General features: G+C 36.2%; 1 protein-coding gene across 1 annotated transcript in view; it reads right to left on the reverse strand.

Moving 5' to 3' along the window:
* Positions 1–26,078, reverse strand: part of SLC39A12 (solute carrier family 39 member 12) — a 63,786-nt gene that overhangs the window by 34,122 nt on the left and 3,586 nt on the right. The window contains 7 exon segments of the mRNA XM_010967955.3: positions 2,639–2,705; positions 5,183–5,290; positions 7,167–7,321; positions 10,183–10,271; positions 10,273–10,351; positions 16,477–16,648; positions 20,699–20,871. Of these exon segments, the coding sequence (XP_010966257.1) occupies positions 2,639–2,705; positions 5,183–5,290; positions 7,167–7,321; positions 10,183–10,271; positions 10,273–10,351; positions 16,477–16,648; positions 20,699–20,871 (843 nt within the window).

Here is a 26,078-nt window from a genome sequence, read left to right on the forward strand (position 1 = left end):
GAATATGATTTGACTTATTGCATATCCCACAGTGAAATAAGTCACTTCAGTAAACAGCAGATATAACCCAGACTACCAGCCAGGAAATAACTCTACTGATGGTGTTGCAAAGATACTCCAGGCATTTTACTTCTAAAAATCTTGCTTTCTTTACAACCATCACTGTGAGACCTACTTCTATCCTTCTTGTGGTTTCCTGGTCCATTTTGTCCTTTATTAAAAATGCGATGTTAGGCAACAGTCATAAAAATACAGAACAAATATCAAATGATTGAATTCAGGGAGTGCTTATTGGCATTGCCTGGAAGCTCTCAGAGCCTAATAACGCAAACGGGTCACATGGCTATTCCTGCTGACTTTCAGAAGTAAAATTCTTCTTTGTGAAAATAAAACAAAGTAAAATAATTTAAAGTAATTCATTTGACAGCATTTCAGCATACAAATAAATTGTGCTATCCACATGCTTACGTACAGCTTTGATATGAATAGCATATATTCAAATGGGAAAATCTTTACCCAGTTTATACTCTGCCAAAACCCAGCATGGCCTACTTTGGTTGTCTGTTATTTTATTATCTCTGATTGTGGGTTTCTAAATGTCACGTCATGGACATGTACCAAGCCACAAAGCAAATATACATATTTGCATATAAGCTACTGGGAACACATTGTGCACATTGTTTAAGATAATTTCAACATTTTTCAGTGGAAAATAAGATAAGCATTCACTGGCAAATCAATGTATTCATTACTGAATTACTGATTATATTTTACCTTTCCTTCGGTACCTGGCAGTCATATTGAGTTCCACATTTCTGACCTATTAGAGGTTTTCCATGGTGATATGTACACTGGACCTGTATCATGTTGCTTTTTGTTTATTTAAATCAGACTGTGGATAGAATTTTCACATCCTGTCTTTGAAACACAAGCTGAGTTCCATCAATGAGGTAATATGAAACGAGTAATCAAGTATTTGAAGCTAATTCAATATGTCCCCAGCAAAAGGGCAGTTGAGTAATCAAATTTGGATGTGTTCACTGTTCATTCTCTATGGCGAGCTTGATATGTGAAGTGGAAAGATATGAGGTCCACAAAATATTTGAGTCAGACCATCCTTACTCCCTGATGGAGCAACTGCTGTCTGCTCCTAATTTGACTAGGCATAGCCTTCTCTCCTCTTCCTTTCTTCCCAAAACAAAGAGGTGTCTATTATATACCTTTTAGGTGCCAGACATTCTAAAATGTCTCCTGGAACTAAAGATTTATAAGGAAAGATATTACTAACAACGCTCTGAGAGCAGAGTTGGATGGACTCTGTAATTACATATTTTGAATCAAATAAATAAATTACAGGAGCTAATACATCGAACACATTCAGAATCGTGATTGTTACAATTGTGTTTGTGCTTACTAGCATTTACATCCTCAACCACATTGCAAACTAGGCATAAGGATCATTCCTATTTTTATCCCCCAGTGCATACACAGTGCCTGAAACATCTTCAGACATTTCTTGAATGAATGAAACAATGTGAAAAAACATATGGATGCATGCATGAATGGAGATCACAAGGAAACGGTTGGCACAGTAGCATTCCTCAGATCCTCAATGCTAGAACTTACTAGCTATGTAATCCAGAGCAGTGACCTACCCTCCCTAAGGATCAGTCTCTTCATTTGTATAATTTAGTTATTAATTATTCTTACTTCATTAAGTTGCAAGAGGATTAAATGAGATAATCCATTTCATGTGTTTAGCATTGTACGTGGCATATAATAAGTACTCAATAAATAGCTATTTTTCTTATGAGGTAACTAACTTATGGTAGAATGGGGATAACTAATCATGACTGCTTAATATCAAAACATTGAGAGGGTGTTCACAAAAGGTTAATACTGGTGAGAAAAATGGAGCAAAGATTCAGGAGCAACTGATAAAAATCAAAACAGACCTTTAAAAAAAATTCTAAGAGTTATTCAGAAACATAAGTAAAAGGGAATAAAGTTCTATCCACAATTGGTAGATTAAATTCAAAAATAGTGGAAATGGTAGAAAGAAAATGGTTGGATGCAAATTATACAAACAAATGAGTTACAGAATAAGATGTAAGTAATGAGAAATCACTGTTTTGAACTCTACCATCTTAATGACAGTATCTCAAATGAGACAGACATTTGTGATGAATTATCAGTAGATGTGATATAAAACAAAAAACCCAATTATGTCTCCAGACTTCGTAGGAAGGGAAAGGCTCAAATAAGCAGGATTTTAAAGGAGCCTTGATAACCACATAGGTATGCATGCTAATTGAAGTTTCCAGAGGATCAGTTCTAAGCAACTGAGGAAAACATTTTTAAAGAATAAAGTTGATATTAATGTGTAATATGTTTAAAAGACTCATAGGATTGGGTCATTATTAAAATTTTTTTGAAGGACTATGCTGTATACAGAAAATGACACAACACTGTAAACTGACTATACCTCAATTTAAAAAAAATTATTGCCAAGGTTTTAATAATGAAATACATACTCAAAATGAAATTTAGATGATTTTGACGTATTTACATTAAAGCAGGTATAACTTTTTTACATGACACTTTCTATATTTAATATTTTACTTTCTTTAATTGATGCATTTTCTGTTGGGGGCAGTCATACTGCCTATAGGAATTTCAGCTGCCTGTGAATCTTCTGGGCCTCTCTATTTTAAATTGAAAAAGAAAAGATGAAAGATAAGCAATAGTCATCATTTTATGAAATGAAACATGTGAAGCGTTCTGTTGATTATTAAAAGACATTTTAATTCCTTGGAGTATGTTAGAACTTCTAAGTTTCAAAGACAAACAGAGAAGGTAGAGCTGAAAGTCTGCAAGCATGTTCTCTCCACTGTCTACACTTAGATGAAACCAGCACTGTTACGTAGTTCAGAGTTGTCCATAGAGAGCTAGGGGCAACTGAGATAGTCTGTAATTCAGACTCTTCCAGCATGTAAGCCTTTATGAAACCCAAAAGCTGTAGGGAAAAAATTTTTGATTCTTGACCTAAGTTGGCACTTCTCCTATATGGTAGATTGTGGCTCTAGGGTTCACCTTCTAATCTTTAAGTAGATCATGGAGGAGAAACCTATGTAAACCCAACATCTCATTTCATTCATCACAGCAGAATAGGCTGTTTTTGTTGCCTTTCCAGTCAGTCAAAGACTCTTGCTGATTGAGAAAGTAGATAACCTTACGAAAGATGAACACAATACATTTAAAAGATTTTTCATCCTTTCTTATGACAGAGAAGTGAAATTTTGAAATTTACTTCTATGAGTTAAGATGATATGATTTTTAAGGTTTATTTATGTATTAAATAATTTTTTAATGGAGGTACTAGCGATTGAACTCAGGACCTTGTACATGCTAAGCACGCGCTCTACCACGGAGTTATACTCTCCCCCTCCGAGATGATATGATTTTATTTCAGAGACTGACTCATGGTTCAGTTTCAGGAAAGTCACTTTCCTTTCCTAGGCCTCAGATTCTGATTCTATTATGTGAAAAGAATACTTTTTATTCATGTATGGAAGATAACCTAGAACAAGCACATTCATATCACCCAAAATTGTGGAAACATTGAGACAAATTTAGTGTGAGACATAAGCATCTTTTTATTTTTCAAATGTAAAACAGAAAAAGTAAACTTAACATTCACATGTTAGAATAAAGCAGCTACTCAAAAGATGTAATAATAGGCTATTTTTGGAGCAGGATGGCTGAGAAGGTAGGAGCTGAAAGATGCAATGTTAGAGGAGGCAGACAGCCCTCTTGCCTGAGATCTGTGGATCTAGAAACAAACAAACAAACAAAATGTAGTTTTTAAAATTACATTATATCAAAAGGCTGATTATAATCAAAAGGCTCTATAGTTCTACTTTAAAAAGACAGGAGTTCAAATATTTATTCTAGGATTTTTTTTTCCCAAAAAGCTATTTATTGTCACACTAGGTAAAGGAATTTAGAGGCAAGCATCCGAGACTCCTTTGATGATTGGGAAGATTTGTGAGTTCCCTCCTTCCTTAAAAAACAAAACAGGAAATTGAACCCGTCAAACAATTCTAAAAGTTCGTATTATTTGTTTCTCTTTATGTGGATCTGGCAGCTCAAATAACAAAAGAAATGGTGAATACATTATTAGCGAGTTCGAGGAGTCAAGTTGTTCTAAATTTGTTAAGTTAGCATCAGAGTTTTGTTTATTTGCATCTTGGGGGTTCTGGACCCTTCATTCCCACAGAAGGAATGAAGTCAGCATTAAAGTGAATTAAAAATTAATTTCAGCTTGAAGTTATGTTCTTTCAAACCACACATGATGTATCTCAACAATAATAGGGCTTTTGTTCAAATCATTATCTTTAAAGAAAAAAGTTTTGTCCCTGTCTCTGAGTCAGCTCTAGATCTGCAACCTACTGCCAGACTTCTATTTGGCCAGGTTTATGTCTCAAGAACAGTTTACTAATCCCTACTCAGGAATCTGTTCTTGAACTGTAACCCCCTACCCCAAGGCCATGGGTACAAGAGGCAAGTTTTTTAACTATAATATAGTACTTTCATCATTTTCCTGTCCCCTTACTTGTTACTTTAAGAATTAGAATGGGAATATTCTTTAGAATCTGATTGGCAGTTGTGTTTTGAGAATTCATATAGAAGATTTTGTCATGGAAAATTCAATGTAATAGGAGGCACTTACAATGAGACATCTCATTGGGCAGAATAAGTTCTCTCCCATGTTATGAAATGAACACCCCACTCCTGGATGCACTAATTCCTTGCTCAGCATTTATTTGGCCTCACCTAGTCATGACTGAGGATTATTTAGAATGGAAGAGCTCAAGGTTGGCTGGTTTATGAAAGCGTGCAAACACAGTGATTAAGGATATGTGTATTATGTCTATCTGATCTATACACGTTTCAAAGTGGTGCAGAGAGCAGCAACTTGAATCTGTGGAAAATGCATTTCACTCTTTGAAACAGCTTGCAGGTGCTTGGCAAAGTTTTCCAAACAGGATTTATCACGGTCAAGAATAGGCAAATCAGGAGTGGATTCTATTCACCTAGCCTACTGATTTTCATCTATTTATCAAGGAATAAAGGAAAGAAGGTAATCAAATCAGTAGAACACTTCAGATCGATAACCTACCAACTGGATAGTGGAAGCAGATTTGCCTCTGCCTGACTGGTCACTTAATTCAGGCTTGGATGCAAGGTGGTGGGAATGTCCCACATGCCCAATAACCAATGACACACCCTGCTGAATGTGGATGGTTTAAAATTAGTTGCTGAAGCCAGAAGAACACAGGTGCAGCCTTTATCAATTCCATGGTTCTATTTAACATTTTGCTTATTGGCCAAAGTGATGGGTGACACAAAATGAGGACTGGGAAGAATTTCATCAGGATAAACACTTGCTAAAATGGAGAAGCACAGGACTGCCCCCAAAATCACGCATATTCTGAATACTTTAAGAACACAACTTCAGAAATTCTAGTCATGATTCACAAAGGCTCAAACAGTGGTAGTCAGTCTTTTTTTATTCTACTGTCTTTTTTACTTACTGTAAAATAAAATTGTGAATTCTTTCTGGTGGAGATACCAAAAGGATGATAACTGAAACTGTATTTTACCTCATAATTACTAAATTTATATCTCGAGAAAGATAACCACCCACTAAAGTACTTGTAACTTCTAAAATATTCCCATTCCTTTTATTTTACCCAGTATCATACATCTTAAAATTAGGTTCTTAAAACTAATTTTAGGTTTTCTGACAAGTCTAAGGACAATCTGAAAAAAATTCTAACTTGGAGATGCTCAGAATTTATTTCACTCATTTCCATCTGGTTACATTTCTAATTATTATGCACAGGTTGATATGTTGGCTGTGTAATTTAGTTTTCCCAGTCTGGGTATACTAGTCTATTGTGTATATGGGGAATCTTATTTTTTTATACTTATTTAGGTTAGAACTCCTTTTGTGGAGGTTAAGTTCCTAAACTTTTAGACTATGTACTGGGATTGAAGCTGGCATTCCGAATTTCTGAATGACTACAGAATTCTAGCATGGGTCCCAGGCCAAAGAACAACTCTGATTCATTAAAACAGAAAAAAGTTACAGGATTTTGTTTAAAATCTATTTTTAATGAAAAGTTTCAACTATACAGAAGAGCTGAAAGAATTGTGATGTCAACACTCAGGTATCCTCTCCCCATTTCCTACCATGGACATTTCGTATTTTATCACCCATCAATCCATCTACCATCCCTCCATCCATCCAGAAAACCACCTCATTTTTGACACGTAAAATAGAATTTTGGAAAAACCTAGGGCAGATAGTAAACAACAAATGCAGATATTTTAAAAGACTACTGATGTGTGTGCCCTGTGCCCAAACATTTTATAGTATGTGAACAAGTAGAAAGTCAGGGAATACGTGGAAAACCATGAGGACTGCTGAGCCCCAGGATTTGTAAGAGAAGTTTATTTTAGTCTCCTAGAGTTTTTCACAAGTGCTTACCTTTTTCACTCTCCCAACCAGTTAATCTATTTTCTGATAGGATAATGCATAAGAGCAAAAAGAAACAAAAAATCTATAAATAAGCCACATTGCATTTTACGTTTCATTTTATATGCAGAAATTGATCAAATACAGGCACAATGAAAGCAATTATTTAAACTGATAAAAAGATGGGCCATAATTCCCATTCCTGAGCCTCTTGTGTTCATAATTTTAAATGTCCTGAAGATAGAAAACGATGCATAATTTTGTGGATTTTTTCCCAACGTTTTTGCTTGCTTGTTTCTGTGTTTTGGGTTAGGAAAGACATCCAAAACACAGATTGGTAGCTAGCTCTTGAAACCCCTTCATTCCCAGACATGAAATGGTCTCCTGTGTCTAAACTAGCCAGGGAGGTTGTAACAAGTGTATGAATGGGCCAGCAACAGATGTTTAAAAAATTAACACTCAGGCTTATAGCTGTCAGAATCATCTGTGTGTTCTAGAAATCAGAGCCCCATCCCTTATAGACAACCTCACAATGTCAATTCCTTTTGAACAAGTAGTTCTGAAATAAAAGATCAACATCATGATGCCCTCAAGCAAAAGATAAGTAAGATTTTAAATATACCTCAGCACTTGGTGATACCAGAAAGATAAAACATTTTTCTATCAAGAAAAATCCATGGATGCCTCCAATTAATCCCAAGAGTTTCCAAATATGGTCCTTGCTTTCATAGAACTGTCCCAGCTCTGAGGCTTCCTGCTTACGTAAACCAAGAATCTAAAAAGAAAAGAGAGAGACAGAAAGACATAACTTTTGACGACCTAAATATTAATTAGTAGGTCTACCATGGAATACATTCAACTTCCATTCTAGGAAACCCCATGATGACACCTGAAATCATTCAAAGCCCATCCATGAGTACATCTAGTATGTGATGTAACTGGGGTCAAATAAGATGTGAGAAAAGAGAGGAGAGCTTTGAATAGCTTCTACTAACAAGGAGAATATAGCCTAAGCTTTTTTCAGCAAGTAGCCTAAATTTTCATACATTCTTTGCCCTTTAGCTGAATTTTTTTCTCAGGAATTCAATCCGTGTCTATTTGCACAGCAATGCTTTGTAACAAACCAGTGCCTTTTACATTCAGAACAATATAAAGATACATTTCATCTGGGGTTTATTCTCTCTCCCCAGCCCCCCTGGCAGTTAAATACAAGGTTTAATAAATGTTCAGGAAGGGAGGGTATAACTCAGTGGTAGAGTGTGTGTTTAGCATGCACAAGGTCCTGGGCTCAATTCCCAGCACCTCCATCAAAAATAAATAAATAAATAAATAAATAAACCTAATTACCTGCCCCCAAAACAAAACAAATAAATAAAAACAAAAATATATTTTAAAAAAGGAAAATACTCCAATTAAATAAATACATAAATACATTAATAAATAAACGTTCAGATCAGTAAGAAATCTGCCTGAAAGACTTTTCCATCCTGTATACCTAGCTATAGTGTCAGCTCTCTGGGACACAAAAGGATACTAGAAAAGCTTCAGGACTTTTCCTCTAGTTGACTCATCCCCTTGGTTGACTCATTCCATTGGTTGACCTCATGATTTCTTGTGAGCTAGGAAATCACTGTGTATCACATTGCCTCCCCAGGAGAAGACACTTTGGGGAATAGCACAGTGGTTTCCACATTTAGGATGTTACTGAGCACTACATTTTAAAAAGGAAAAGAACTATGTGTATATGTTCATATGAATATGTATGTAGATTCACAAGTATGTATACATATACGTACATACGTGTACATGTGTGAGTATCCATATAGATCTACATACACACATTGAGTTTATGGACATAACTGAAAACAAGTCCATGTTAGTCAACGTTTTCTTTTGGTAAAGAAATGGAAGGACACCCACCTAATATTTGTAATTACCATCATTTCACAAAACAGAGGGCACTGGAATGTCACAAAACAGAAGAAAACCCCACAGGATAAAATCTCGATCTTAAAACTGAGTAAATTTAGCTAGTTAAAAGAGGAAATCATGACAGCAGTATTTTCTCATTTCTGGGTAGTCCTTTAAACTTGCCTTGGACCATATTCAGGAACCACTGATTTTTCTAGCTGTCCACCACATTGTATTGCATTTTTCTTCCTCTTCCCAAAAACTTTTGTCCTCGTTTCTTTCCTCAAAGTGACTGCCTTCTAAATGAAACCCAGCTCAGTTCCCTTCTGTAATATGTCTCTATACGGCCAGCTGACAGTCCCACTCACCCACGTCTTCCCCTGCTGCCTTGAGCTGTGTGCTCCCCCTGCTGGGGGGAGACCCAGGCAGCTTTAAGATCCATCCAGTTGCTGTATCCCAGGTTCCTGGGCAGTGATCAGCTCTGCACCCACTGCAGTGACCTAGAAACAGGCTTGGGCCACTGCCTCCAGCCAATAAGCCCTGAAATATTTCCAGAAAATTAGATTACAAGGGAAATTAAGACTAATAGTGGTTTGTTTCATTTCTCCAATGCTCACTTTGCAATTTTCAGAAAATCTAATAACTATGGAGCCTCTAAGCAACAAGAGTGACCCTGGAGGAAATTGCCAGGGGCTTGTGGAAAATTTTAACATCTCAGGCTTTGCAGGAGAGGGGAAATCATTTGCTCATCATTATCCATCATAAGCGATCTGAGAAGGAATAGGTAACCTCATCTGAAGACCCTTCTCCCTGAACTCTTTTGCATCTCAGGTCCTAGTCCTTTTATTTCTGATCAATAGAGAGCCTCAGAAGACTCCAGCAGAGAGCCAGCTTCCTGGAGTTTGCATGTTTCTTAAAGGAAATCTAGCTGCTAATAGCTGGGCAAGAAAGAGAAATTCATTTTGATGGTTCAGATGAAGAGAGGTTAGTGCTGGTGCTATGACCAGAGGTGTGGGCAGGGTCAAGGGTATAAACGAGGAATAATGAGACACTCAGAAATGAGCAATCCCAGGAAATCATCACCTCTCTTGGGTCTGAAAGGGCAAAGGGCAGAGGTTGGAAACAATGTTACTGAAGCTCAGTGAGAAGTGGAGCTGGGGAGCAGTAATATTGCAGGTAATCAGCTGCTTCGAGAATAAGTACCAGAGGGAGGGGAGTGGGGAAGAAATAACCCTGCCACTCTCTCCTCCCACCCTGGCTTTTCTGTTGTGTCCCTAATAAGGGACCTCAAACAACAATCCAGCCTGCAAGGGAGCTGATACAGGAGGAGATACAAACTTCTGGGGCAGAAAAGACAGCAGAGAAGGGCAGAGAGTGGAATTTTTGAGGCTTGAGGCAACAGGAGAAAGACAAGTGCATCTTACAGTTGATTCATTTTTACTTGTAGATACGGACTGTATACTTCCTGAAGCTTTCTTAATAGGAATCTATATCTGACCACCTATTTTTTTAATTTCAAAAATAAGAGCAATATGGTGAATTTTATGATTGATCATCTCTTTGCTCCTGCAAGGACTTTGGGGAAATAACACTGATTTCTGAGGAGAACACAGGCCATTGTCTCTAGGCATCCAAGTCACTGTGAAATGGTGCATACACACCTCCAGTGGCTAAAGGTAATGAGAAATTAGAAACATGTCATCGAAGCGAACAAGAGCAGCTTATCTGAGGGATGAGGTGGAACAGAACATCCCCAGAAAGTGTCCCCACAGCCAGGCCCACAAACAGCTGTAAAATGAGCCCATAGCTCTCCTCAGCTGTGGAAAAGGATCAGACTTGTCCCTAGCTTGGAGCCCAGCATCAGCAGCATCACGGCCACTGTGCTGTAGCCATATTCTAGGTCAGAAGGAGATTGCAAAGACGGCCAGAGCCCTCTGTGGGCGCCTCTGCTAGCGAACATGCCAAGAAGACTCCGTCTTGTAATACGATGGGGAGGCATGTGAAATTGTTTGTGACTGCTGTGTTATTAAAGGGTCACTGATTCTCTATGTTAGTTTCAGGTGCTCAGCAAAGTGATTCAGTTATACATATACATTCATACATTTTTTTTCAGATTACATGTTATTAATGATTAATAAATGGTGTATTAATAAAATATTATACATCTTTTCCATTTTATGTTATTACAAGACATTGAATATAGTTCCCTGTGCTAGACAGCAGGCCCCTGTTGTTTATCCATTCCACACATAGCAATGTGTGTCTGCTAAAAGGATCATATTGGGTGAAGTCAGTCAGACAAAGTCAAATATCATATGATATCACTTATATGTGGAATCTAAAAAAAGGCACAAATTTTATTTATAAACCAAAAACAAACTCACAGACAAAGGAAACAAACTACGGTTACCAAAGGGGAAAGGGTGGGGAGGGATAAATTAGGGGTTGGGGATTAGCAGACACAGAACTTTTTTTTTAATTGAAGTATAGTCGATTTACAAGTTTGTGTCAATTTCTGGCATTCAGCATAATGATTCATTTATACATATATATGAATTCCTTTTCATATTCATTTCCATTATAGGCTATTACAAAGTATTGAATATAGTTCCCTGTGCTGTACAGTAGGACTTTGTTACTGTCTATTTTATATATAGTACTGTGTATCTATTAATCCCAAACTCCTATTTTAAACTTCCCAGCCTTTTTCCCTTTGGTAATCATAGTCTGTTTTCTCTAGTTTGTAAGTCTATTTTGGTTTATAAATAAAATTTGTATCATTTCTTTAGATTCCACATATAAGTGGTATTATATGATATTTGTCTTTCTCTGCCTGACTTACTTCACTTATGATCATCTCTAGGTCCATCCATGCTGCTGCGTGTGAGTGCTACATTGGATAGAAGGTTTTAAGGTTTTAATTTTTACCCATGCTAAAAAAAATAAAAAAATACTTTGGAATAATCCTACACCTGCCTTGAAGTTTTATTGTGCTCTAATTTAGTAAAAATACCTATGCTATAAAAACACCCCTGGAGATATTTAACCAAGTTTTATATCCCACTCTTCCACAAATAGACTCTGAGTAGGAATGTCATTCTTCTCAACTAACACATAAATTAAAGACATTTGAGGTTTAAACATGAGCACCTGGGTGTCTAATAAAGTTCGAAGTCGCCACATTCTTATGGTGGCTACAAAAGATCATAAAGCGTCGAGAACTCACAAGGACAAATTAGCGGCTGACATTTTCCAAACAAAAGGCAAAGTTTCAAGTTCTTCATTTCTTTCACTTTCCTCTTTGTCCTGGGGTTTTGAAAGAGAGAATGGATGGTTCATTTCTTTAGAGCTCATAAATCTTTCTAGGTTTTGATGTGTGAGTCAGATTTTACCTGCTCTTATGTGGCAAGAACAGTCTGAAAACTGACTTTTGTGGCCATCAGACTCTGCTCACTTACCCCAGTTCCCTACACAGCGTCATGCCATCTTGACTGGAGTCAGGTTCCATATAAATGTTTCCCAACATGACAACAGAACTTGACCTGTAATTAAGATCTTAGGCAGTTCTGAGCAGCTTCTTGGCATAGGTCTGAAACCATCACATTCTTTCCTGGAGATTCAGCTGAAGGTCACACTTAGGGGTTGAGTTTCAGCAGACTGAACAGTGTTTTTTTTTAATGATGTCTTCTTGTGGCTTTCTCTTTTAATTATGACATCTTACATTCCTACAATTTCAAAAGGCCAATGCAAGCCTTTCTCTTTAGTTATAGAATGCAACATGTTTTATTGAGGACAGTGATGTTTTTCTAGGTTCTTTAGTTGAATATGGCTGGTTTGGATTTTTCTCAAGAAGATTATTTCCTAGAAGGGCCTAGAAGTTAATTAAAGGGGGAATAAGGGGAGAGGGTATAGCTCAGTGGTAGAGCACATGCTTAGCATGTATGAGGTCCTGGGTTCAATCCCCAGTACCTCCATTAAATAAATAAACAAACCTAATTACCTCCCCACCTCCCAAAAAGTTAGCAGAAAACTGGGGGGAGGGTATAGTTCAGTGGTGGAGTGCATGCTTAGCATACATGGGGTCCTGGGTTCAATCCCCAGTACCTCCATTAAAAATAAATAAACAAACCTAATTACCTCCCCACCTCCCAAAAAGTTAGCAGAAAACTGGGGGGAGGGTATAGTTCAGTGGTGGAGTGCATGCTTAGCATACATGGGGTCCTGTGTTCAATCCCCAGTACCTCCATTAAAAATAAATAAACAAACCTAATTACCTCCCCACCTCCCAAAAAGTTAGCAGAAAACTGGGGGGAGGGTATAGTTCAGTGGTGGAGTGCATGCTTAGCATACATGGGGTCCTGGGTTCAGTCCCCAGTACCTCCATTAAAAATAAATAAACAAACCTAATTACCTCCCCACTCCAAACAAAAAAAAAAAAACAAACAAAAAAACAGGATAAAAGGGGAATAAAACTTTTTTCAAGGATCTTCAGTCCAAAACCCTGTTTTGGAATGGCCTCTCTTACTAGACACCATGCCAGATAGAGGGAACATAAAAACAAAATCTCCCAGGTGCCACGGTTCTGCCCCCCTCATCTATTTTTGAGTCACTCTCCCTGACCACAAGCTGTTGAATTATTTAGCTGCTCACTCTTAATGAAGCTTTTCCCCTCTCATAGACCTGGCATGTTTTAGTTCACAGTCTTCTAATGAGACACCTGATGCTGCAGAATCCATTATAAGTTAGAAATAAGTAACTGAACAATTCTGCTGTGATGGGCATCACAGAATACATCAAGGAGAAAGAAAAGTAGTTCTGAAAAAAAAATGTAAGGCCCTCAGATCAATGGTAATATTTTATTATTTTTTTTAGAGGTAGAAATTTTTTTTAACTGAAGTATAGTCAGTTACAATGTGTCAGTTTCTGGTGTACAGCATAATGTTCCAGTCTGTGTGTGTGAGTGTGTGCGCACACGCATACACACATATATTCATTTTCATAGTCCTTTTCATTAAAGGTTATTACAAGATATTGAATATAGTTCCATGTGCTATACAGAACAAACTTGTTTTTAATCTATTTTTATATATAGTGGTTATCATTTACAAATATCAAACTCCCAAAGTTATCCCTTCCCATCCCCTTTCCCTCGGTAACTGTAAGATTGTTTACTATGTCTTCAAGTGTATTTCTGTTCTGTAGATGAGTTCATTAGTGTAGGTAAAACTGCTGGCTCAAAAACTAGGAGCACTTTTAGGCTTTCAGGATAGACTGTTAAATTACTTTCCAAAAAAGTTATACAAAGTCAAGTTCCATCAGCATAAGCAACAGCCTATTTCTCATCTCTCTCCTGGTTTTCAATTTTGTGTGTTTTTATTACTTTTAATCTTTAGTAGTTCAGTGTAAGAAAGATAGCTTCTCTATGATGTTTTACATTTTTTTCATTTATTTGATTCTTGGTGTGGATATCTTTCACATTTGTCAAAAATTTTTATTTCTCCCTTTTTAAACTCTTTGTATAATATTTTAAATATGGTTAATCAACAAGTGTATATTGTATAGCACAGGGAACTATATTCAATGTCTCGTTAGTAACTTAGGGTGAAAAAGAATATGAAAACAAATATATGTATGTTCCTACAGACTGAAGCATTGTGCTGTACACCAGAAATTGACACAACATTATAAACTGACTATACTTCAATAAAAATATATTAAAAACATTAAAAGGATAAAAAATAAAAGAATATGTATGTCTTCCTTGGAGAATTGCTTGTTTAGGTTTTCTGCCCATTTTCAGATTGGGTTGTTTATTTTTTTCTTATTCAGTCATATGAGCTGCTTATATATTCTGGAGATCAAGCCTTTGTCGGTTTCATTAGCAAAAATTTTTTCCCATTCAGTCGGTTGTCTTTTTGTTTTACTTATGGTTTACTTTGCTGTGCAGAAGCTTGTAAGTTTCATTAGGTCCCATTTGTTTATTCTTGCTTTTATTTCTTCTAGGAGAAAATTTTTGAGATGTATGTCAGATAATGTTTTGCCTATATTTTCCTCCAGGAGGTTTATTGTATCTTGTCTTATGTTTAAGTCTTTGATCCATTTTGAGTTGATTTTTGTGTGTGGTGTAAGGGAGTGTTCTAGCTTCATTGTTTTACATGCTGCTGTCCAGTTTTCCCAGCACCATTTGCTGAAGAGACTGTTTATTCCATTGTATATTCTTGCCTACTTTGTTGAAGATTAGCTGACCAAAAGTTTGTGGGTTCATTTCTGGGCTTTCTATTCTGTTCCATTGGTCTGTATGTCTGTTTTTGTACCAATACCATGCTGTCTTGATGACTGCAGCTCTATAGTACAGTGCAGGAATTGTGGAAAACAGTATGGAGATTCCTCAAAAGACTAGGAATAGACTTACCATATGGCCTAGGAATCCCGCTCCTGGGCTTATATCCAGAAGGAACCCCACTTCAGGATGATGCCTGCACCCCAATGTTCATAGCAGCACTATTTACAATAGCCAAGACATGTAAACAGCCTAAATGTCCATCAAAGGATGACTGGATAAAGAAGATGTGGTATATTTATACAATGGAATACTACTCAGCCATCAAAACTGACAACATAACGCCATTTGCAGCAACATGGATGCTCCTGGAGAATGTCATTCTAAGTGAAGTAAGCCAGAAAGAGAAAGAAAAATACCATATGAGATCGCTCATATGTGGAATCTAAAACAAAAACAACAACAACAACAACAAAACAAAGCATAAATACAAAACAGAAATAGACTCATAGACATAGAAAACAAACTTGTGGTTGCCAAGGGGGCAGAGGGTGGGAAGGGATAGATGGGATTTCAAAATTGTAGAATAGATAAACAAGATTATACTGCATAGCACAGGGAAATATATACAAGATCTTATGGTAGCTCACAGAGGAAAAAATATGACAATGAATATATATATGTTCATGTATAGCTGAAAATTGTGCTCTACACTGGAATTTGACACAACATTGTAAAATGATTATAAATCAATAAAAAATGTTAAAAAAGAAAAAAAAGAATATGGTTAACTGTCATATTTTTACTATCCATCATAGATGTTCTTAGGCCACCATTTTGTTTTTGTCTTTTAAATAAAAGGTGCTTTACATTCACAGAACATGTTTCTGTACGTATCATCCCATTGGAACTTCACTGGTACCCTGTGAAGTCTTATGGTACAGCTCACCTACTGCAATGATACTGTGGGTTACAGGTGAGTGTGAATATTGATCCATTTACTTCTTGGGGCTTTTAGTCACATTTGGGAGGTTGGCACCTCCATGCACTGGTCACCTCCATCCTGGAGCAGCCTCTGTGGTTTACCGCAATGTGCCTGCATTTTTTTCCTATGTGCCTTGCCGTGTGAAAGGATGGGAAGCCCTGTAGGATCACTGCTTCCCCATGGTGCAGAGAAAGAAACAGGCTTGGGAAATAGAGAACGCTTAAGATCTCAGGGTTGGCTGAAGATGGAAGGCATGACTCGACTCATCATTTCTGATCCCCACAATGATGTTCTTTCTTTTATACCATGCCACTTCTCAACCATGGACTGCTAAGCTGATCCACAATTGAGTCAAATATAGGGGTCAATGTCAACTTCCACGACAGAGTCAAATATAGGAGACAAAATCAATTTATGTAAGTTATACACAAAATATAAAATATTAATTGAAAGGTAGCATAGCATAGGTGGTTAAAAATAAAGACCACAGGGCCAGCTTGCCTGGGTTTGAATCCCGCTCTATCACTAACCAGCTGTGTGTCTCTGGACTAGTCACTTAAACACTATAAGCCTCAGTTTCCACATCTCAAAAGTGGGGGTAATAATATCTAGTTGGTAGCATTGTTGTGAGGACTAAATATGTTGATAAAGGTAAAATGCTTAGAACAGTAGCAGGTGTGTGGTAAGTGTCCTTCCTTTACCATTATTATTACACATATTGTGCATTCGTTTTCTGAGTGAAGAATCAGAACTTACTCTGCACAGTGGTGGGTGACAGCTGTGCTTGTTGGTCTTGGGGCCGCTGGCAAGAACAGCTGAGCAACTGCTGGATGACTCCCGGACTCATTTGCTTGAAGTCCTCCTTAGAAATGGGGGAAAGCCTGTTCTGTAGAAATATCTCCACCAACTGCCCAGCAGAGAAGCAAGTCTGTCCAGGGAAGAACATGCATGGTTACCAACCTCAGCAGTGAATCAAATTCCCCATCAACTGCCGTCCTGCAGGAGCCAGAACTAAATGGAATGGCTCATCAACACATGGAGCCATTACCATGTGTGTTTCCCTGCAACCTTTTGTCCATGAATAATTCCCAAGGATTATTTTTAATCTCTGGTCAAAGTCAGCTGCACCTCACTGTCATTTTGAGTACTATGTAGTACAAGTTTTGCACACTTTTTTCTTTTCTGAAAAGATGCACTATGTTTTATGATGTGTTGGATGATGTTCTAACCAGCAGCCTAAGGAAGCCCTGATGCTCTTGTTGGGGGTCTTTGTGTTAACAAAGCTAAAATTTCATATGATAAACAGGAACTCTAAAGGTAAGGAGATCATTGTCTTTAATACTCTCTGATTTAATAAGCCTGGGTAGGCAACATGTATTTTCAAAAACAATAAAAGTAAAGGTAATATTTTAAAAAGTGAATGCTGTGTCGTTAGCCAGTGTGTAAACACTAAATGATATGGCTCCCTCTGTCCCTTGACATCCCTTCTCCACAAGAGCAATTGGAATCATCATTAGTGCCTACTGATTTCACTAATTTTGATTCAGATCTTTGCAATTTTTTCATACTGAATAGGTGTATTTATGAGAGAGAATAAGTATAAGCAAACAACACATGAAACAGGTCCCTAAAAGCTACCTCAAAGCCTTTGTCCATCTTAGACATGTTATGCGCTGACATTTTGTGTATCAAAAATTACACTGAATAGTTTTAATATGTGGATGAGAATGGTGTATAGTTTTACTAGCAGAATGGCTGTCTTCTACTGAAAGACGGCCCCAGTGCAAATCATTGTGATTTTTAGTTACAACAAAATATTTTTTTTAAAGTGACGTATGAGGATTGTGAGTTGCCATGCTATAGAATGTAGGAACTTTTAACAAAGGCACATGACTAATCAGAAAATAATGATGACACATGTGCTGGTTTTTCCATCAAGAACTCCTTTGGGATGACTCCAAGAGTAAAAAGGTTTAATCTTGGTCAGGAAATGTTTGGCTGCATAAAACACAACCCACTCAAACCAGCAGACACCAAGAGGAGAATGTATTAAGGTTGTAGGGGATGTCTGAGATTAAAAGGATTGCACATCTCAAGAGGAACACAAGCAGAAGCTGGAAAATTAGAATTAGATATTTTTCTTTATCTCTTCAGGGCTCAGTCTTGTCTCCTTTATGTTTCCCACTGCAGGAATCTATTTTCTTTCAGTCTGGCCTTCTCTCTTTTAATAAACACATGGCCATATAAGCCCCAATTCTAAAGTGACCTTTCAGTCCAAGAACCTAAGATTGGATTGAGTCTGCAAGTCCTGATAAATATTCCTGGTTTGGCCAAGCCATGGATGGGCTTTCTTGGATGAGATGTTCATTGGGCCGCATCAGTTTTGCCCCCAGGATAAGAGGGGGGATTATGCCCTTCAAATATGGCTGCTGGACTCAGCCCTGTGACTCAGGAAGGCATTTCTCAGTAAAGGATTGGGCAAGAACTCCAAAAGTTCTCCACTAAAAGAAGCAATAACAGAAAGCTAAATTTGTGATTTTTTTTTCCTTTTATCAATAAATTTGCACCCAAGACAATATCCTCTTTTGCACCACTTATTACTCGTGGACTATAATTACCTCATCATTAAAAATACAACAATAAGGGTAAACTAACAACAAAATTTTGATGAAGAATCCTTCATAATAAATATTCATGTTGAAAAATGCCCGGGAAATAAAAGAGTGGAGAAATAAACATGAACGTAATGCCATGCATCTTTTCCCTGTTCATTGTCAAGAATTTGAATAGTTTCTAGTCTGAGAATACCTTCTCGTAGAGTAAGGTTATTCTATCATAAGCGTCTATGTCCTTGATACTTACATGCTGCTCCTGTGCCATTTAGGTCATTGTATTAAATTTCTTCTGAAATCACTCACACAAATGTCCTGAAAGGTGATTAATCATATTCTATAACACTTTGGTACACAAAATATTTTTAATAAAGGAAACAGAATGTAAATTTAGAATCTCCAGCCAATAATCTTTAAAATTATCTTTATTCATCTCCATAAAACTTCAGTATACTTGCACACTTGTGTTGATGTCATCAGACTTCCGGGGAAACTTTCCACACATATTCTGAAGTGTTGCTTCCTGAACTTGAGTTTTGATAATCACTCAGAGGACTTGTTAAAAGTCAGAGTGCCTCACTCCACAATCAGAGTTTATGATTCAGTAGATTCTGGGAGGGGGCCCTAAGAATTTTCATTTGCAACAAGATCCCGGGTGCTGCTGAGCTGCTGGTCCACGGACAACACTTTGAGAATCACTGATCTAAATAATATATGCAGAATCTTCAGATTTAATATCCTACCTTAAGGGTCCCCTCAAGATCCACAAAGAAAGTGACATGTTGAAACAGAGAAGGACTGAGAAAGGGGTTGCTCTGTTTCTTTTTCATAGTCAGCACAGGAAATGATTATTACTGTTCTTAGAAGATGTATGCCTTAAGTAGAAGGTGTATGCCTTAAATACCCCTACATTTTAAGAAATAACCTTATACTCTTTATGCAAATAGGGTCTCCATCAGACAAATGTCTTCCCTTCCTAAGAGCTGGCCCTGAAGGAACATTAAAGGAGACTTTACAAACAAGGATTCATATAGGCATCAACTCTTGTTACCTTCAGTTGAATACACTAAGTGTGAGTTTGAAAGAATCAATTTTAATTGATGCCTTTTATATACAGCATAATTAACAGAAGTTCACTCTTTTAAAATATATAGTAAGAAAAATATGTGATACTGTCCAATCATGTATTCAAAACTTGCAGGAACAACCTTCAATATTGTTAGGAATATGTAAGAAATTTTGCTCTTTTAAAATACAGATTATGCTTAATAAGAGTATTACCTCATCCAAAATACAAATGACAAAAATAGTTTTAATTTCTTTAAATCAACACTTCTCAAACAATAGCATAGTTGTTAAGAGCACAGAATATGCTATCAGATAACCTATGTATAGACCCTTAGTTTCTGTGACCTTAAGGAACCACTTTTTAGCTCCATGCCTCAATTTTCTCATCTGTAGGATGCATATAACCTAATCTCATATAGTTGTTGGTGATAATTAAATGAAGAACTGCAGATGAAATTATGCAGTGTCCAACAGATAGAAAGGACTCAATCAATGTAAGCCATTATCATGGAATATCAATTTTTCAAGATCTTAAATTATCCAGGCAGGGAAAGTTTCTATAGTCAGCGTTTGAAAAATACTTGATTCAATAAGACTAAAAAATTGTATTTATGAAAGGACCTCCCCAGACACTTTAATATGCTACAGTGCAATATACATCTCCAGTTTTCCCAAACAGAATGGACCAGAACACCCCTTTCCAAGAATTACATAGGTAGACCAGTGAATGTACTTTGGAACACAACTTCAGGAAATAAGGAGATAAATAGGCTCATATATTATCTTTCCTCCAAAACCTTCTCAGTAGATACAAATATTCTTCTGTTGTTCACAACCCAAAGTAATCTCTTCATAATCCAACCTAACTTCAAAGTGTTCATGCATCATTGGAAGTTTTTATATTATGTCCATAGCCTCCTACTGCCCTGTTGGCTCCATTGCTCCTGTTTTTGTTCAATACTTTACCCTTTGTGCCCACAATGGTGATTCACATAGTAGATGCTCAAATATATTTGCTGAATTAATTATTCATGCCTTCAATATGGACCCAATTGACAAAAGAGCAGTATATATATATCATTCTCCTAAATAGCTTGGCCTCAAGTTTATGTCTGCAAAGCTTCACTTGTAAAAGAAAAAAAAAAAAAAAAAACCTGACCACACTGTGGAACTAGAATATTTTTTACATTTAAGGAAATACACATTACCCCTTAAGTTTTCTACAACTCTTACAGAATTGTCACAGCTACTTCTTTTCTCAGTGGCAAATGATGGTACAAGAGGAATAATGACAATACCTGATCCCAGGAAGCTGGAGCATCTTCTGACTCTTGGTCCATGGATACAGATAGATGAGGGTAGTCCCAATCATGGACTGTTGGGTTGTTTTGTTCCCTTTGAAGTTGATGGATTTTATCTTTTCTGATACAGGTACTTTTAGTCCAGAGAATGTTGAGGAGTTGGTCTAGTTCTAGAAATTTCATACAAAATCTGGTGTCACACAGAATAAAGACAGGCCAGTTTCAGAATAGCCACTATTTCAGATGGCCACAGAATAGACATTTTACTAAGCAAATTTTTCTAAGTTCTAATGAAAAGTCAAGATTTTATTCTGAACAAGAATAAAGACCATTTATACTTCACATGAATATTGATTCCTTCACAAGATCTTGGCTAAGCTTTAGGGCTGAACCATGATGAAATGAGTAATTCCATAAAAGGAGTGCTTTCTGGTAAGTCAACTAATTCTTTGTCTAGGTGTATAAAAATGTAAACAAGAGATGAAACTGAATTAATTCTTAGAAAATTTATTTCCTTGGCACTATACATCCTTAGTAGGTTAACTATAACTTTAATGTAAAGCCAATCAAATTATTTTCCCCTTAAATGTTTAACACAGAAAAGAGAAAGGAATTGAAAAGGAATGAGATTGTGGGGACAAACTAAACCTCGTTTTCTAATGCTATTGTGGTATGGTTGTCAATTTATAGATCGCAGTTTTGTTTCCCTTGGTACAGCTGTAGGCTTTTAAAAATTAATTGATACAGAGAATAACTGAATATAATGGTGAATTTCTTTGGATTTATTTATCTTCTTACTTGTGAAAAAAGTATCTCTGGTATTTTCCTAAATGTTACCACAGTAATAGAAAAATTACAAACTAGAGTTACTACAATATTTTATTTTAAATGACCAGTTTCAACAAAAAGTTATGAGACCTACAAAGAAATGGGAAAGTGTGCCCCAGAGTCAGGATAAAAAAAAGCAGTCAAGAAATATATCTCTGAGTATTCCCAGATGTTGGATTCAGCAGACTTCAAAACGGCCATTATGTTCAAGTATGTTCAAGGAACTAGAGAAAATAACACTTGAGAAACTAAAGGATGACAATAATAAATTAACAAATAGGAATTTTCAATCAGATAAAAGTTATATAAAAGTCCAAATGGAAATTGTAGAGTTAAAGAACAGAATAAGTGAAATGAAAAATTTACTAGAGTACAACAGCTTATTGAGATGGTAGAAGAAAGAATTATCAAACATGAAGATAAATTAATAGAAGTAATCCAATATGAAGAACAGAAGGAGGAAAGAGAACAAGTCTCAGAGACCTGCGGAAAGCAGCAAGTATACTGACCTGTATTTAATGGCAGTCACTGAGAGAGGACAAAGAGGAAGAAGCAGAAAATTAAAAAATGGAGAAAATAATGGCTAAAAACTTTCCAAATTTGATGTAAAAACCTTAATCTACATGTTGAAGAAGTCCATCAGACATCAAGTAAGATAGATATAAAAGATCCACACCCAGACATAGTCAAACTGTTGGTATATCTTGAAGGTAGTCACAGAAGAATAACTCATCACATATTAATACAATTAATATTGTGACCTCCCATCTAAACAATGGAGGCCAGAAAGTAATGGAATAAGAATCCTGAAAGAAAAAACAAAACAAAACAAAACCTGTCAATGAAGAATTTAATATCCAACAAAACACTGTTTCAAAAATGAAGGTGAAATAAAATTATCCTCAGATGAGCAATGAATGAGAAAATTTACCAGTAGTGGACCTGCCTGACAAGAAACATCAAATGAAATGACCTGAATGGTAAGTTGACTACATAGGAAGAAATGAAGAGCACTAGGAATGTAAATAGGTGAGTTAATATAAAAAACGCAAATTTATTTATCATTTGTTCTCTAAACTCAGTGAAGAAACACTACAAGCTTTTCTTTCAAAGTCAAAAACATGTAAGGGTGCAGACCATCCTCAAAATATTTACCATTTTATTGGGGTTATTAACCAATGTAATTAGATGACAGAGAAAACAGGAACACATGAATTAAAAAAGAAGATGCAAAACTATACCTATTTGTTGATGGTATAATTATATATCTGAAAACCCTTATGGCAAGAAGGGTGGATGGTATGGCTCCATGGTAGAGTGCATGCTTAGCACGCATGAGGTCCTGGGTTCACTCCCCAGTACCTCCATTAAAAATAAATAAATAAATAAATAAACCTAACTACCTCCCCCCTAAAGTTAAAAACAAACAAATAAACAAAAATTATGGAAAGAATAAAATAATTATATTTTATTCAATTTATGAAATTAATCTAAAAAACCACTAAACTTTATATAGGCAAAGACCAGTTAGAAGCTATAATGAAACAGAGGACCTCAGTTAAGAGAGACAAAAAGAAAGTGAAATGCTTAGGCATAAATGTAGCCAAAATTTTCTAAAACTTATGTGAGGGACACTCTACAAAAACACACATGTTGACATGAACAAATGGAAAGACATATTAGGGCATATAAAAATTCAACATCTTATAAATGTCATTTCTCATAAGTTATTTACAACTTTTTTTGTAATTATAATAAAATTATCATAGGGTCTTCCCCTCAGAGCTTAATAGTTACATGATATTTGTTAGGAAGAATGAACAAACCAAGAAAACCCTGGAAAGAAGAGCAGTGAAGAAGGTTAGCTCTATTCAGAAAGTAAAATATACCATAAAGCCCTTAAAGTAAAACAGCACAGTACTGGTACATGGATAGACAAGTGGGCCAAAAGAACACAATAGAAAACAGAAATAGACCTGATTACATTTATCCTTTTAGTATGCAAAAGCAGCATCTCAAATCAATGGAGGAAATAATTTCCATTGCATTTTACATCAAAGGTATAAAGAAAACTGCATAGTCATATAGAAAAAATTAACTGGATCTAATCCTCACAACATGCACCAGAATTAATCCTAAGGGGGTCAGAAATGCAAACATAGAAGCACTAGAAGAAAACTCAGTTAACTTCCTCTACAACCTAGGAAAATGGGAAATTTCTTAACTGTAACTCAAAATCCAAAAGCAGTTAGAGAAAAGTTTGATTAACTGATTTATATAAAAATCAAAAGTATTTGGAGAAATAACTTATCCCAGATGTAGGCAGAAAATGTACAAGATGAACCTGGAATATCTTAAACTGGAGATCAAGGGTTAGGATACGAAAAGTTTTAAGGTTTTGTGAAGAGGACTTAGAGCCACCTTGAATGAGATTCCATTGGTCAAAGACAGAACAATCTGAACACCAGGAAGACAGTAAAGGCAATAGATTGAGAGATAAGAAATCATAGTGATATAAAAAGACAAGCTCATCATTCTTCTTTGAAGGATGCAAGGAAAAGATGTTATTATTTTGAAAAGTAGTAAACTAAAGAATCAAGAATGCATCCTCACGTTCCTTTAAGAACCTCAGTAAAATGAAATTGTGGTGAGGGGAAGGTTTTCCACCATAGACTTATTATACTGATTAATGAAAAACAGAGATTTGGAAGATGACCATTGGGTAAGCCCCAAACAATTCATCATCTAGGTGAGGAACATCCATAGCTTATAACTTCTCGGAAAGAGACAAGCAGATGTTTTGTGCCATTGATGGGAGATACCAACTCTAAGATGGTACCCCCAAATAAATAAATAACCTAAAAGTATCCAAGCCTCTACATATAAAAATCAATATGCAACCTAAAATTAACATTGTAAATCAACTACACTTCAATAAAAAAATGAAATTAAAAAATCAACATATATGAAACATAGTGCATAGAAACACATGTTAAATGAATAGGAATGCAGTCAACAAAAGCCAGATGGGATAAAACAATCCCTTTTTTCTTCTGACAAAAAATTTGCAACAAAATAAAGAAGATAAGGGTGGAGGGGAAGGGCGTTAACACCTATAAAAAAGACTTCAGAGTCATACTGACAATTTTATGGACTTTATTGGATCCTGGTTCAATAAAAATGTTTTAAAACATTTTTAAATCAGAAAAATGTGAACATGAAAGGGTTTTTTAAAAATGATATTAAAGAACCATTAATTTTTTAGCTGTGATATTGGTAATAGATGCTTTTTTAAAAAAATCCTTTTCAGAGATTCACACAGAAGTATATACAGATGTATTATTTGTTTCAAAATAAGTAATGAGAGAGAAGGGAGGCAAATGTAAAACAAGATTATCCACTTGCTGATAATTGTTGAGGCAGGAGACTGTGTAGCTGGGGTTTCACTATATTAGTGTTTCTCCTTTTGTTTACGTTTGAGAATATCTATAATAAAAACGTATTTTACAACACACTTAAAACTAGCATACTTTCCCCTCTCCTATCCAAAAACACAATCAGTGGCAGTAAATTTTATCTGGAATGAGGATCTAATTGTACTGAGATGGAATGGTGCTCTGATACGGATTTCTGAGTTCTCAAATGCAAAGTGGCTGAGTTTTGCCCAAATGGGTGATACTGAATACCTCTGATGAACAATTATGTGATTTTTTTTAAACCAGGGTCCACAATGATCAATATCTAGACAATCTGCTTGGATCTTACAGGACAGCTGGCCTCTAACTATGTTCTGTATTCCAGTCTGATGACTCGTCCTATTTCTAGAGTGACTGAGCCTTCCAGTGGCGCACATTTTTACATTCTTGGAAAAGTGGAATCATTGCATTCCTGAAGTTGAAACAAAAACTGGACTGCTCACACTCAATCACTCGAAATCTGAATTTCACAATTCCCGTTTCCCACGTCAAAATCATTCTCGGCATAGCATCCTTTTCCCTGGCCTATTTCCTAATTATGACACCTAGGTAACATGATTTAATTGTACTTCAACTTTTATCTTAATGAAGGTTTCTTTCTTTCATTTCTTAAAGAAAATACAAACGAATTGCAGGAAGACACATCTGTCATTTCATGTGTTGGACAAACCAATCAGAGGAAGTTCTGCATGGAACTGTGTGACGCCTAGCTCTTGATCCCTTTTAGAACTGGAAGATGTAACTAGATCATGAGTCTGCTGCTGGTCCTTTTGAAACTTTATATCTCTGCTCTATGCTGTGACTTCCCAGGAGGAAGTGTTTTGGCAGTACCAGCTATTGTGACACACCCGGTCCCCTTGGTGTGCAAAGCAGGGCATGCTGATACAGATTAAAAAAAAATAAGTCATTTCACTCTTCAAGGCTTGTTGAGTACAAAGAAATGTGGAAAATGGACGTTCTGATTCCATTCCTGACGTCTCATTTTATCTCAGATCCCTGAAAGGCGGCAGTCACGAATGTAGCCACAATGCATATTTTACACAGTACTTTTATTTAAAATGAGATGACTTACT

This window comes from Camelus bactrianus, chromosome 35, assembly GCF_048773025.1.
Source record: "Camelus bactrianus isolate YW-2024 breed Bactrian camel chromosome 35, ASM4877302v1, whole genome shotgun sequence".
Lineage (NCBI taxonomy): Eukaryota > Metazoa > Chordata > Mammalia > Artiodactyla > Camelidae > Camelus > Camelus bactrianus.